The 15,463-nt window shown below is 39.2% G+C and overlaps 1 protein-coding gene across 3 annotated transcripts in view; it reads right to left on the minus strand.

Moving 5' to 3' along the window:
* Positions 1-15,463, minus strand: part of LOC132384708 (collagen alpha-1(II) chain) — a 97,330-nt gene that overhangs the window by 40,472 nt on the left and 41,395 nt on the right. For all 3 annotated transcript variants that reach the window (XM_059956082.1, XM_059956081.1, XM_059956080.1), the window contains 11 exons: positions 14,682-14,780; positions 13,036-13,089; positions 12,305-12,412; positions 9,050-9,103; positions 7,533-7,631; positions 6,230-6,283; positions 4,664-4,762; positions 4,424-4,477; positions 2,796-2,849; positions 1,837-1,890; positions 1,044-1,097 (listed from right to left, as the gene is read on the minus strand). In XM_059956082.1, the coding sequence (XP_059812065.1) occupies positions 1,044-1,097; positions 1,837-1,890; positions 2,796-2,849; positions 4,424-4,477; positions 4,664-4,762; positions 6,230-6,283; positions 7,533-7,631; positions 9,050-9,103; positions 12,305-12,412; positions 13,036-13,089; positions 14,682-14,780 (783 nt within the window). The remainder of the gene's footprint in view (positions 1-1,043; positions 1,098-1,836; positions 1,891-2,795; positions 2,850-4,423; positions 4,478-4,663; positions 4,763-6,229; positions 6,284-7,532; positions 7,632-9,049; positions 9,104-12,304; positions 12,413-13,035; positions 13,090-14,681; positions 14,781-15,463) is intronic.

Raw genomic sequence — 15,463 nt, forward strand, 5'->3', positions numbered from 1 at the left:
ATTCCATTGTAATCAAGATGCATCCATATTATTTAGAATTGTTCAATGAATCAATAAACAAGCAACAAAAATAAAACATTAGCTCATTTTAGATGTTGGTTGGTTTATTTTTTGATTAATTTTAATGAAGCAAAACCAGAAGTGTAAAAGCACCTTCTGTTTTGCCCACCAAAATCTAAATTACCTCCTTTATTTCTTGAGACCCAAAATAATGTCTCTCCAGTGCTTCTTCACTAATATAATCTTATAAAGGCCATATGTAGTGCCAGGTAACAGTAGCCGGTGGCACAGCTAGTAGAGTGGCTGCTCACAGTTCTAGAAACGTAGGTTCAATTCTGACATCCTCCCTTTTTCCATGTGGGTTTCCTCCAGCTAGTGTGGCGCATGGCCAAGTGGTTAAGGTGTTGGACTAGCAATCTGAGGGTTGTGAGTTCAAGCCCCAGCCGAGATATCATGTTATGAGCAAAGCACTTAACACTGTTCCAGTCCACCCAGCTGAAAATGGGTACTGGCAAAATGCTGGAGGTCACGGAAACCAGCATAAGTACCAGCCTGATGAGCCTATCAGGCTCAGGACAGACTTTAACCTTTTCCTCCGGCTGCTCCAATTTCCTCCCACATCCCAAAGATGTGGGTTGGTGGGTTAATCGGCCACTGTAAGTTATTCCCTAGTGTTTCGGGGGAGTTGATGGAAAGAATAAAACTGGGCCTATTGTGAATGGTTGCTTGAAGGGCTGGTTTCTGTGCTGTATGAGTCATAGATTCATTGATTATTAATAACCTACTGTATGAAACACATTGATGTGTTTTGACAAGCTATACATTGCTACTGCTGATTTCTACCTATCTACCCTATCCTACTAGCTCTGTCTTTAACATTGACCTAATATATATAAGTATAATAATATAAGTATAATATATAAGTATATTTAAGTAATATCTAAGTATAAGTATAATATATATAATAAACAAAAGGCTAAATCTGAAAAGATGGATATTTAGCTATTAAAGGAAGCATTGCCTGTGATCAATGGATTACATACCTGGTCACCTGGCTTGCCACCCTCACCGGGAGGACCTGGGGGACCTGGCAGACCCTGAAATAAAAGTAAAACAGATTGATTAGTACAGGAAAATCTAAAACTAAAGATTTGATAATACTTAATAATAAACGGAAACAAAAGAAGTAGATTCACTGTTCTTGTTCAATAAATATAACATAGTTATATGTATAAAAATGTAACTTTAGGCTGCAATAGATTTAGAATCTTAAAGTATTTAGAATTCAAAACAGTGTGCTAATTCTCTATCACAAATTTAAAGCAGCTCTGTTTTAATTGGCTTCTGTAAAACATTGTCCCTTGTGTCACAAACAAGCGAAAATCTGCAGATACTGGAAATCCGAGCAACACACACACAAAATGCTTGAGGAACTCAAGCTCATTGTCCCTCGTGTGTTGGTGAGAAATAAAATCTGGTGGGAGGGGGAAAACGATGCCGACTTGGGTGGAATAAAGTGGAATCAGGGTTGGTATAAAGGTGCTTGATGGTTGGCACAGACTCAGAGGGCTGAAGCGTCTGTATCTGCGCTCTATATCTAACTGTGAGTATGATTTAAAATAGAGGGCTATAGGTAAGCCTATTAATTTCTGAGGTAGGGACATGTTCAGCACAACTTTGTGGGCCGAAGGGCCTGTATTGTGCTGTAGGTTTTCTATGTTTCTAAGTGTTTCAGTAATATGAGACACAAGAGGCAGCAGATGCTTGATTTGCTGATTACCTTCAGCTCCTTAGCGTGATGCTTAAATGATATTAAACAAATTTTATCTTAAATACCTGGAAGCCAGGAGGACCGGGTGGACCTTGTTCACCTCTCTCACCAGCAGGACCCTGTAAAATGAAACAAGAGCAATGTCAGGAGTGAGCAATACTTTGGCTTTTAACACAGTATTGAATCAAAATTATAGTGATGTGTTAAAATGGATCAAATGAGGTCAAAATTCAGTTCCAACTGAACCTGAGGTCTTGGTTGTAAGAGCATGGGTGTTGCACACTTGTATAATCAAATGTGCAGTGGTAATGATGGAGGAGTGTCCTAAAGCTATTCACAAGTAATTAACCTACTCTTTAAATGTGTGTGCTGTGGGAGTAAGTCTACATTATTCCAGGAGCGTCCCAGGACAGGAGCCTCTTGGATATTATTGGCTAAGTATTCAATGTTCCAGAAAAAGTGGGGAGAAGATCATTTTGTGCACACTTGTATGGAAAATGTGGGCCATAGCAGGATGGCCTGGTCAACTATTCTGAGTGATGCAAAATTATCTGGAAAAAATGTTATTATGTTCCATATGTGGAAAACTCAATTTCCAGTTGCATAACACTGAAAATATTTCCAGGCACACACTTTTCATGAAAGTATTAGTGGCCACATTGAAATATGTTGATTGAAATAGCATTTGTAAAGTATAAAATAATGAAAACAGCACTTGAAATACTGAAATGTTTTAGAGTCGGTCCTTATTTTACTTAATTGAAAGTTACTGAATTTAATGAATTTTGTAGCTGAATTTTGATGTCAGATTAAAATATGATGATATTTAAATGGGTGTTTGATGGTGCTGACTCAGTCCGCCAAAGGGCCTGTTCCCATGCTATATGGAACCATGACTCTCTGTGGCAGTCCATGGAGCCTGTGTCAGTATAGAGGACTGTGACAACTGATGTAAAGACATTACACATTTTTAAATGAAATATGTCTGCTCATACAACAAATTATCCAAAGTATTTCAACTCACAGATGGACCAGAAGGACCTTGAGCGCCTGTCTCCCCATCTTTGCCAGGCAGACCCTATTAAGAATCAAGAATATCCTTTAGTATGCAGTGAAGGAATTAGCAAATAGATTTTAAGAGTATTCTTTCGATCCTGTGAGTGCAGCACTTTAAAACTATTACATGTTATTATGCTATAACATACAGTATTATTCATACATTGCATATTGTGATGTTCCCTATTGCCAATATAGTTCCCTACATATGTTATATTATATAATGCTGTGGATGATATTTGCATATGGGTATATTGCACTCCCAATTCACTCTTACACAATGTAATGTGAATTACATTCAGTTCCAACTGCAAATATCCGATAATAAATCTGTCAGATTTAATATAATTTGGTGTTCTTTTGATCTGAATATTGTGGATTGTTTGTAAAATAATATGAAATATGGTAAATATACATACTACATTATAACTGAAATTTGTAGCACTTCAGATATATATGTATATTGCACATATAGTATACTGTAATAGACTAAGACAACTGTGCTACTCCAAAGAGCGCTATATGAGGTCATTTTTACCCTTGACCATTAGGCTCTATAATGAGTCAACATATAGCAGGGGAAGTGATTACCTCTCCTGTTAGACTGTTTGTGGTAACTTACTTTTTTATTGTTTCTTACTTCTCTTCTAATATTTGTTTATCTCTGCACTTGTAATGCTACTGTGACACTGTAATTTCCTTTTGGATCAATAAAGTATCCATCTATCTCTGTAATACAAAATACACACTACTCATAACAGGAATGACATATGTTATAGATTATATTTGGTGAGACCAATGAATCGGTTACTATTGCTGGTTTGTGTTATGAAGACTTGCAGAATGTCTGAAGTGAGTTAGCTAAACCCACATTCCCATAATGGAGAATGCTCAAGTAACTGGTAATGGCAATAAAAGTGTGGCAGCACAAGTGTCAGTTTTCTAATCCATGCTTTGCTTAAACTCAGCCCTGGTAATTGAAAATCACGGATCTTACGTGTAATATTCGACACTTGCTTGTATCTTGCTTTACGATACTATATAAAAACGGTATTAAATCATAGCATTTTATTATGCTACTCTGTACTGAGGCAAATCACACTATAATTTTGATGGTCAATCCATTAGGTAATATTTCAGTATACTATTGCAAGATCTCCCAGTGTAATAACAACTTCATTTTGATATCAGTGGCAATTGACTATATTTACTGTATTTCCATAAATTTACATATAGTTAGGCCACTTGCTTCAGGATATTAACATCTGTAAAAGAAGACTATATGGTAAGATAGGCTGGGTACTCAATGTGTCCGCTCATCACAACAAAATACTCAGAAGACATCCTGCATTAAGGAATCATTTCTAATGAACAATGTGTCTTGCTGTTTCCAATTACGTATCCTCTGTTCGCAATGTTTCTATCAGATGCCTCAGAAAATTATATTACGGCCAATATATCGTACATAGATGCTGTATTTAGTCAAGACGTACATTAACGGTGACCATGGCATGATTCTATGAAGTGTGGTCAATCATGATTGATAGCCTTCACTTGTTGAATTACAATTGTTCTGAAAAATATAGGGTTACCTACCCTCAACCCAGGAGCACCAGGGATACCCTTCTCACCAGCCTTGCCAGGCTCACCCTAGTGAAAAGAAAGAAACAAAATAAGTTTACATTTAATCTTGGCAGAACATTGGATCAATCAAATTGTTTTGTTTTATCTTTACAAGAAATCTATTGAAAGTACTAGGGAGTACAACACAAGACATACCGAAAGCAGAATACAAGGTAGAAGCAGAAATGAAAGTAAGTGAAGTGTTTTTCTTACATTTCCACCCTTTGGTCCGGGGAAACCCATAATACCAGGTTGGCCTCTAGCACCCTGTGGACCAGGTGGACCAGGACGACCATCTTCACCAGGAACACCCTTCAGACAAGAGAGAAAGGTTAATCTGCTACCTGTCATACAGCAGTTAATGTTGATTACATTTATTCTGCATTAACCTGAACACTAATAAATTATAAAAAAGCAACAACACAGTGAAGCTTAAATCATTCTTAGAAATTTTCTTGATGATTGCACATTACCCCTATCTTCCTGAAGACTGATTACTTGAGGAACAGCTTAGTCTATCATACTCTCATTTCACTAGGAAATGGTGATCTGAATGTTTTGCATGTCCAAGAAAATGCTCAGCACCCATATTTTTTTATTACTTAGCATAAATGGAAGTCTGAAAGGATTGGCAAGAATACCCTTGATTACCTTTGACAGATTGTCTGAATGCTTGAAACATGTACCCTCCCTTCCTAAGATGGGGTGAATGCTGTGGAACATATACCGTCTCTTATAGATTTGAATGCGATGCTCCAAGTCTGGGTACATATACTCTTCTCCACCTAAGATATGGTATGAAGACTTCAAGGCCTGCAGATTCTATGACCCAGGAGAATGTAATGATTTGATATTTTCCTCATCGTATACAGGTATTTTAATCTTGGAAGGTTGTAGGACATTTCTAAAGGTTAGTTAGCGAAGTATGTGGGATTGCGGGCTTCTTAAATAGAGGCATTGGGTTCAAAAGCTGAGAAGTCGTGCTGATCTTTGATAAAACTCTAATTAGGCCACAATCAATTGGTTGCATCCAGTTCCGATCAGGAGGAGGTCTTTGTCCTTGGGAGGTTGCAGAGGAGCTATGCCAGAATGGCACTAGGGATGAGGGTTTTAGCTTCAAGGTTAATTTGGAGGAATGAGGCTTGTTGTCCTTGGAGCAAAGGAGACTGAGGGGAGGCATTGTAGAAATGCACAAGATAATAATAAATTAAAATAAGGGAGGCAAAGATAAGTTGTTTCCATCTCATGCTACAGAGAGTGGGGGTGGGGAGCACAGAATTAAGGCTTTGAACTGTAAAGGAAGAGCATTTTTTTTAATGTATTGACCTGGAATTTGCTACCCACAGATGTGACGGAAGCAGACATGATGACTGATTGCAAAAAGAAACTGGACAGGCACTTGAGGAAAATAAACTTGCAGGGCTATTGATATAGAAGGGTGAAATGTGACCCAATGCAGACTCAATGGGTCAAATAACCTGACTCTGTGGCCTCTGTGTATCCTCTGTTATTTTTTGCTCTTCAGCTGAAACAACAGAACAGTCCATGCTGAGACTGTCTCTACATCGCAGTCAAAGTTACCTATTTTTATAGTATCGTAGAGATAACAGGTCAGCAACAGGCCCTTTAGCCCAGCTCGTCCATGCTGACCAAAATGCCTTCCTGAGCTAGTCCCACTCGCCTGGATTTAGCTCAACTCCTCATTAAACATTAAATAGGGAAACCCTAGAAAGTGACAATAAAATTCAGGAAACCTTTAATTGAACTAATTGAACTTACAGGAGCTCCAACTTTTCCTTGAGGACCAGCATCTCCAGGGCGACCTGTAAGACCCTGAACAAAACATAACACAAATAAAAACTCAAAAATCAGTAAAACCCAAACATCCATGTTCTTCATTCATTAGTCAGAGATTTTTTTTTGTCAGTGACTGACAGTCCCATTAAGAACCTCCAATGTCACTTCTGGCAAATTACTCTTTTGGGAGAAACAGAAGAGCTGACATTAGGGTTTAAAAGATTCATTAATTATGTCTTTTAAAGTTAGCACATTTATCAACTGTTAAAATGATATTCCATTATTGGGAATTTCTACTGTGTTTGGCAATACTGAAAGACATTTATACGTGACTTCTCAATATAAAGGCTGAATGAACTAAGCCAAAAAACACCAAATCATTGGTGATAAGTTATGATCTACCATTAATGTGTGTTAAAACATCTTTCTACCGCCAAATTTCCTTTAGGTCAATGAATCTGTGAAATTAATGTGCCATGTGATCTGCAAGAGTACATAGATCATATAGTTGTGTTTAGAATATAGCCAGTCTGGTCAGGGGACCAATTGTTGGTCAGTCTCCCTGCCCTCTCACCTCTTCAGAACCCCATCACCTCTCCCCAATTTTTAAAGTGAACAGAGTTTATGTTATTTGGGGGATTCACTAATGACTGGGCTGGAATTCAGTACCCTCTTTTGCTGTCCAGTGTCCAATGATACTTTGGATCATGGTGTGAAAGCTGTCGGAGCAATGCAAGTTCTTCCCTCATATAGAATGGTGTTTCCTTTTAAAGCAAGCTTGGCACATGGGCAGCAAGAATTGGCTGGTATTGTAAATGTTTACCAAAACTAAGGATAATAGGGAAAAAAAATCTGAATGCACAATGCATATGAAGAGGACTATCTCACTCAGGGCTCAAAATGCTCCACAGGTTGAGCATAGGTAGTTTTATCAATTATTTACCAAGTTCAGGAACACTGAGTACTGATAGTGAATTCAAGGACCCAGTTTCAACACCACACCCTATTCCAAAAATGTACCTTAGTCCCAGAGGTGAGAGAAATCTAGTGTTCCACTCAGTTTCTGAAATAGTTATCTCATGATTGTGAAGCTCATACTTTGAATGGTGAAGGAGTATGTTTAAAAAGAAGCTTTGAAGAAATTAACAAAGGTAAGAAATAAAATATTGTGTTGTGCATCTAATTGGCAAATGTTCCCTCAAAATATTCTCTACTAAGCGGTTATTAAGAACATCTTGTGTAAATTTTAAGTATGAAAGTTTGCTTCTGTAAAATTCCTGCTTACTCTTGCACCCGGAAGACCAGATTCACCTGGGCGGCCAGGATCTCCATTAGCACCTTTAGGCCCAGAAACACCGGGAGCACCACGCTCACCAGGGGCACCCTGCAATTGGAAGCAAAATAAAGTTTAGTTCATTTTTTTTTAAAAAAAGCATTATCAAGCCTATTTGGAACATAGCCATTTTTAATCACCTTGGTTAGTCAAGGCACCTCGGTGCCTTGGTGTGGTGAACTATGTGCCTGTCGGGACACGCCCCTGCTGACTGCTCCTGTGGCTCCTCCCACAGGCCCTGTATAAAGGAGGTCTGAGGCCTGACGCTCGGCCTCAGTCTCCAGGACATTGTATGATAGACACTCACTCCTGGTTCCTTCTTCCAGTCAATAAAAGCTGATATCTTGCCTTACGTCTCAGTGCGAGTTATTGATGGTGCATCACTTGGTTAGTCCAAAGCCACTGCTTCCATATTTGGGAAATTCTTCTTCCTTTCCATGTTATAAACTTTATTCCCTTGCTCAAAATTATTATTGCTGCTCTGAACAAAAGCCTTTGAGTCCTGATGTGGTGTCTCAACCAAAAAATGTCAATTATCTTTCTGCCTCTAGTTACTGCTTGACATGCTGAGTTCCTTCAGAAGTTAGCTGTTTTATTCCAGATCCCAGTATCTCCTGTGACTTCGAAAGACATTGATTATCTTTTATCCTCCTCAGCTCCAAATGCATTGCCCTACAAATTGTCCTTAGATCCTGTTCCACAAATTACTGCACTTCAAAAGTACTTCAATGGCTGTAAAGCACTTTGGTCATTGGTCCTTAAGTTATGAAAATTGCTGCATAAATGTAAGTCTTTGTTTCGTATCCCTACTAAGTTGAAACAAGTTGAATTGCAATGTGTCCAAGACTCCTATCAAGCAGAGCTTCAAACTGCTTGCTCCCTACTTCATCTTCACCCACTTCTGACGCTGACTCTCTGGAGCTTTCTTCAATATCCTTCCGGGATATTGCATCACCTGACCATTACGTCTCCATACACCCTGATGTCTTTCCAATTTTTTCAGTCACAATAGTGCCCTCCCCTTTGGCACGGTCCTTCGAGCCGATTTTACATTCAAAGAAAAACTAATATTTAACATCAGTTAGTAATTATCATTTGGAATTTACACAGGAATTTTTCAGTGAAGATTACTGCTCCTGCCCCTGTAGCAATTCCATTCATCTCTTGAAAAAGGCAAGATTCAAGGTAAGATCAATTTGCAGAATATGACGCTGGCTATATAATATTCTCATTACATTACTGTAAAATGTAATTTTAAAGGAACTGAAAATCAGTTCAAGTTAGAGATTGAATTTTGTGAGGGGTGGTGGATTTTGGTTGCCCAAGAACCTTCCACTTCAAAGAACCAATTTTGGGTCATGATGTACTGAATCTTATGTGCATAATAATTAAGTAATTAAATAATTATTTGTGTTCTTTTAATTTTACAGGCAAGTAGCTGACCTTAAACAATGGAACATTTTACCTACCTTTGGACCGGCAAGACCATCCTGACCTGGGAAACCACGGTTACCAGGAGCACCCTAACAATGGAAACAAAAGAATTAAAGAGTATATTAAGATCTCATCACAGTACCAATAAAATTAGTCTTTTCATTAATCTTATTCATCAGTGATCTCACTGAAATATGTAACATTCTCAGGAAGTCTGACAGTGTAGGTGCCTTAAATATGTTTTCCCTTGCAGTCTAGTGTCAGGATTAGGGGGTCTTCCATTTAAGACAAAGATGAGAAGGAATCTCTTTCTCCTTGAGCATTGTGAATTTTTGAAAATCTCTGTTAAGAGAACTATGGATGCTGAATATCATTCAATATCTGCACACCGTTATTTTTGCAGATGTTGAGGGACAAAGAAGCTGACTTTCCAAACCTGTGATGTGCCCTGTGAAGCAATAAGGGCTCCATCGATGAAAAGGCCTTGGGCAACACATCCATCCCTGGAACTTCCATGTGATCTTTAAAAGGTCACTGCTGTCAACAGCTTTGCAACAAATTTTAAGTATCTCTGATAATGAGATTTAACTAATTAAAAAAGTGCAATGAAATACTAAAATACAATTTTAATATTTCATTGTACTTGCTGCTCCTCCATCTTGCTGCTGCCGATGTGCAGGCAGAAGCTAAAACAAGAGGTGGCCATCGTTAAAACTGCCCACTGTTGGACTGACAAATCCGCCTCCATGCTACAGGACAGCTTTGATGACGTCAACTGGAACGTCTTCCATGATGAGTATGTCTCCGAGTTCATGGATGGGGTCACGAGTTTCATCCAGAAGTGCATTGAGGATGTTGTCCCCCAGAAATCGATCAGGGTCGATCCAAACCAGAAACCCTGGATCAACAGTTCCATGCGAGCAGCATTTACCACGCGACACAGAACTTACGTTGCCAGTGACCAACAGGAACTCAAGAAATGTAGCTAAGATCTGCATAAAGTCATCAAGGTAGTGAAACAACAATACAGGGACAAGATTCAGACTCAGCTCTCCACCAACAATACACGCAGCTTAAGGCAAGGTCTGCACACCATCGCAGACTTCAAAGCTAAACGCAGTGGAGTTTCCTACATCGCTGCCTCTCTCGCAGATGAGCTAAATCTTTTTTTACACTCGATTCATTGTTACTAACACTGAGCCCCTGAGGAGAGTTGCCGAAGAGACCTGCACCTTGGTCATCTCCGAGGCTGAAGTACGCAGGTCGCAAGGCTGTGGGACCAGGCAGCATCCCAGGGTGGGTGCACGGCACAACTGGCAGGTGTGTTTACAGACATTTTTACTCTCTCTCTCTCCCAGTGTAGAGTGCCCTCTTGCTTCAAAACATCCACCATTGTCCCTGTACCGGAAAAGACCAAGGTAACATGTCTGAACAACTGGCGTCCTGTCACACTCACCTCGATAATAAGCAAATGCTTTGAGAGGCTGGTCAAGGACTACATCTGCAGCACGCTACCCCCACACTAGACCCCTACAATTCACCTACTGACACAACCAATCGACAGAAGACGCAATAGCCACAGCTCCACACCCCGTCCTTACACACCTGGAAAAGAAGGATGCTTATGTGAGAATGCTGTCCTTGGACTACAGTTCAGCATTCAACACCATAATTCCCTCTGGGCTCAACAAGAAGCTCAGAAACCTTGACCTTCACCTTGCCTTGTGTAGCTGGATCCTGGACTTCCTGTCAGATTGCTGGCAGGTAGTAAGAATGGGCTCCCTCACCTCTGCCCCTCAACACAGGTGCCCTCAGGGCTGTGTACTAAGCCCCTTCCTTTACTCTCTGTGTACCCATGACTGTGTTGCCACCCACAGCTCCAGTCTGCTAATTAAATTTGCTGAAGACACTACATTGATTGGCCTAATCTCAAATAATAATGAGGCAGCCTACAGAGAAGAAGTCATCACCTTGACACAGTGGTGTCAAGAAAACAACCTCTCCCTCAACGTTGCAAAAACAAAGGAGCTGGTTGTGGATTACAGGAGGAATGGAGACAGGCTAACCCCTACTGACATCAATGGATCTGGGGTTGAGCGGGTGAACAGCTTTAAGTTCCTCAGCATAAACATCACCGAGGATCTCACATGGTCTGTACATACCGGCTGTGAGATGAAAAAGGCACAACAGCGCCTCTTTCACCTCAGACAGTTGAGGAAGTTTGGTATGGGCCCCCAAATCCTAAGAACTTTCTACAGAGGCACAATTGAGAGCATCCTGACTAGCTGCAATGGGAACTGTACTTCCCTCAATCACAGGACTCAGCAGAGAGTAGTGTGTTCAGCGTAGATGTGAACTTCCCACTATTCAGGAGATTTACAAAGATAGGTGTGTAAAAAGGACCTGAAGGATCATTGGAGATATGAGTCACCCCAACCAGAAATTGTTCCGGCCGTTACCATTCAGGAAATGGTACCGCAGCATAAAAGCCAAGATCCATAGGCTCCGGGACAGCTTCTTCCACCAGGCCATCAGACTGATTAATTAATGCTGATACAATTGTATTTCTATGTTATATTGACTGTACTGTTGTACATGCTATTTATTACAAATTACTATAAATTGCACATTGCACATTTAGACAGAGATTAAGACTTTTACTCCTCGTGTATATGTAGGATGTAAGTAATAAAGTCAATTCCATTCCAACATTAAAAGTAAATAAAGTAAAATAATTCAGAAGTTCATATCTTTGAACAGGCTTAACACTATTCAAATGAATAGAGTTGCTGTTTTCATGCCTTAGGCATTATGCAGAGGAGTCGATGCAAGTGGCATTCGTATCCTCTATGCAGCTTGATGGTAGGTCCAGTAGCAGAACAGGTCAGGTAAACCAGCACTTCCACAGTTCAAAATGCAGAAGTACGAGACACAATGGAGGGCAAATTTCTAACAGTCAGCAGTGCTGCAGGTAAGCATAATTTGATCTATTAGGCATACTCCAGGCTGAGATTCTTGAACTATAAAGCGAGGAGCAATATGGTCTACTCCTGCAACTATTGCTTAAGCATTTCTGTTTCAATATAAACCTGTACAGCTTATATGATCAAAGTAAGGAACAAATCACTTAATAAAATGGGTTCCGCTTATTATAATTAGAGTAATACACAGCCTTGTGTAAGTATTGATTGCTTTTATCTTTGATTATAATGGATAGAGTACAGAACTGATGGTTGAGATATCTATTGTGCTGCATATTGTCAGTGTAAGTTTAAGTTTGGGAAACTCACTCTCTCGCCAGGGGGACCATTTGGACCAGCAGCACCAGGTTCACCACGAGGGCCTCTCTTGCCTTCTTCACCAGCAGGTCCAGGAGCTCCTTGAGGCCCAACAGGGCCCTACAGAAACAACAGAAAAGGAATATCAGATGCAATCACAGAGTGAGCATGCTCTATTTATGCAAAATATATTTCAATTGTACAACAATTGTTCAAAAGAGGAGACCTAATAGATAAGTTGAAACTTTTAATGAGATATTACTGTATGCTTCCTATCATGAGCTGCTGATTTGATAAGGAACTGGGCAAGGCCAGGATCATAAGACCATAAGAGATGGGTGCAGATTAGGCTATTTGGTCCATGTAGTCTGCTCTGCCATTTCATCATGGCTGATCCATTTTCCTCTCAGCTCTAATCTCTTGCCTTCCCCTGTATCACTTCATGCCTTGACCAATCAAGAATCTATCAACCCCTGCCTTATTTATTCTTCCACACCATCTAATCTTCTCAATATATCATCTCCTTTTAAGAATATATTTGCTAATCATTTCAGTCTAATTTAATGTCTATACTAATTCTTTCCCTTGATTACTCACTGCAAAAGGTCTTTACTTGTGCTCCAAAATTCCACCCAACTTCTCTAAATTACTTATTTTTGTTTGTATATATGATTTGAACTAATAAGGGGTACCTCTTCTTTTGAAAACAGAACTATAAAACAAAAATCATTTTAAATACTTACAATCTCTCCTTTTGGACCTGTTTCTCCCTTAAATCCTGGAGCTCCGGGTTCACCCTATCAGACAAGACAATAGCAGGGTTAAAACTTGGAGCATGGAAGCACTCATGTAGCAGCAAGATATCAAATTGGTGTAGATTAGATTAGTGGCCTTTGATAGACTTGCTAATCATATTGAAGACCTGGCCCTTGGCAAAGGATCCCCTTAGAGGTATTTTTCAATTCAGTGCAATGCCAGCTGTGAGAAATTTCCACATGATCCACTTAAATTGGAAAAACTCAGAAGAAGTATTCCTATTCAACTCTTCCAAACTTGTTAAACTTGAGGGCAACATTCAGAGGTTCATAGAACTTTGTTGGTAGTTAAAGGTCTGATTCTGGTGGAATAGTAATTTAACAAAAAATAAAAAAAATAATATATAAATGCATTGCGCACCAGCACAATTATTTGGTTTATATGTGATCTTGTGACATTATATGCCAAAAGGACAGTGATAACACTCTTTCTCATTCTATGGCAAAGGCAGGCAGGAAAATGCAAAATTATTCCAGCTTCTCTACAGTGATCAAAATGGCCCTTAAAATAGAAATATTTACCAATTCTACCTTCTCTTCCTGTAGGGAAGTGCTTGGCCTCTATTTGGAAACTGACAATAATAATGTGATAGAGACCAGGTGCTTCATGCTGTAAAGTACTACAAAAGCAAATCTCTTGCTTTTTTCTCCCCCTCCATAATAACATACTGTTAGTGACCCTTGTGAAAGGTAGAGGTTGACAATGTGAAGTTTAGTAAAGCATTGGGTAGTGGACAGAAATCCAAAAAAAAAACCTGCAGATGCTGGAAATCTGAAATAAAAACAGAAAATGGAGGAAACACGGTTATAGGGCAGCATCTGTAGAAAGTGAAAGAGAGATCACATTTCTGGTCAAAGATTCTACATTGGAATGATCATTGTGTAGTGAAGTTTGACAGTAATAGGATACTTGGCCCAATTTTGATGTGGTATAATTTGGTACAGTTTAGCATTATGAAGTTCAGTGTAGTATAACAATGGGTAATTTCATGAAAGTTTAGCATGTGTGTTACCATTCTATAGAGAAGATATAAAGTTTGGGGGAGTTTTCTAATAATGCAGTTTGTTATATTTTATATCATTTTTCAGTATGTAATTTCAACATGGGTTAGCAAAATGAAATATGGTGTAGTTTAAAAATGTCTAATTTAGCATTTAAGTCATATCACATAGTTTAATTGTAGTGGTGACATTTAACATATTGTGATGCAGTATGTTTAATTAACATTATACATCTTGGTTGAATTTAATGCTATTTGTTGATAATGATCAGAGTAGCACAGAAAAACTCCACTGAAAGCGAAGAAAGCTCAAAAGATTCCAACTCAGCCCGAAACGTCGACAGTGCTTCTCCCTATAGATGCTGCCTGGCCTGCTGTGTTCCACCAGCATTTTGTGTGCGTTGCTTGAATTTCCAGCATCTGCAGATTTCCTCGTGTTTGCTCTCCAAAAGATTCCAGTTGGGAACGTGCTCTAGCTCTCACTCTAGGTTAAATCAGTTTGAAACTACACATTTTGTTTCATTTCATGACGATTCCAAAAGAAGTCAAGGAAAATCAAATATATTTGCTTACTTGTTGACCTTTAGGACCAAGTGGGCCTGTAGCACCCTGTGGGCCTGGAGGTCCACGTGGACCAGGGAACCCAGGAGCGCCAGCAATACCAGGAGCACCCTTTGAGAATAAAACAAGAGAAGTTAACATGAAGTGGTTGATGGTGCACTAGTAAGAAGATACAAGGCCTTGTCAGCACCAACATTTAACAAATAGGTAATAAGTGCAGGCTTGATATCCGTGATCATGCTCATTTAATTTAAGATGATGAGCAAACAGATGTATGATGGCAGAATTTGGCTTTAATAAGGATATATAAAGGCGTTAAAACTAAGAGCAGTGCTGAGTTCAGAGCAGGAAAAGATATGATAGTTATATCATGATAAAATTTTTCACACAGAGAATGGTGGGTGCGTGGAATTCACTGCCAGAGAAGGTGGTAGAGGCAGATCTTTTAAGAGACTCTTTGATAGGTACATGGAGCTTAGAAAAATAGAGGGCTATGCAATAAGGAAATTCTAGGCAGTTTCTAGAGTAGGTTACATGGTCGGCACAACATTATGTGCCGAAGGGTCTGTAATGTGCTGTAGATTTCTAAGTTTCTATGTTTTCTATGTTAAAATTAGAATGATATGCACCAATTTTCATAAAATGTGTGCAAATTCCACTTTTCTGAATCAATTGATTGGATTTGGTTATTACTTAATCAGGGAGAATTTCTCATTAAGTAAATGCCAAAATGGCCAGATCTTGAAAATGTGCATGTAAAGTACTTTGCACAGGTAAAAGCGAAGTGGCTGCTC

The sequence above is a fragment of the Hypanus sabinus genome, chromosome X1 (genome assembly GCF_030144855.1).
Source record: "Hypanus sabinus isolate sHypSab1 chromosome X1, sHypSab1.hap1, whole genome shotgun sequence".
In the NCBI taxonomy this organism is placed as follows: domain Eukaryota; kingdom Metazoa; phylum Chordata; class Chondrichthyes; order Myliobatiformes; family Dasyatidae; genus Hypanus; species Hypanus sabinus.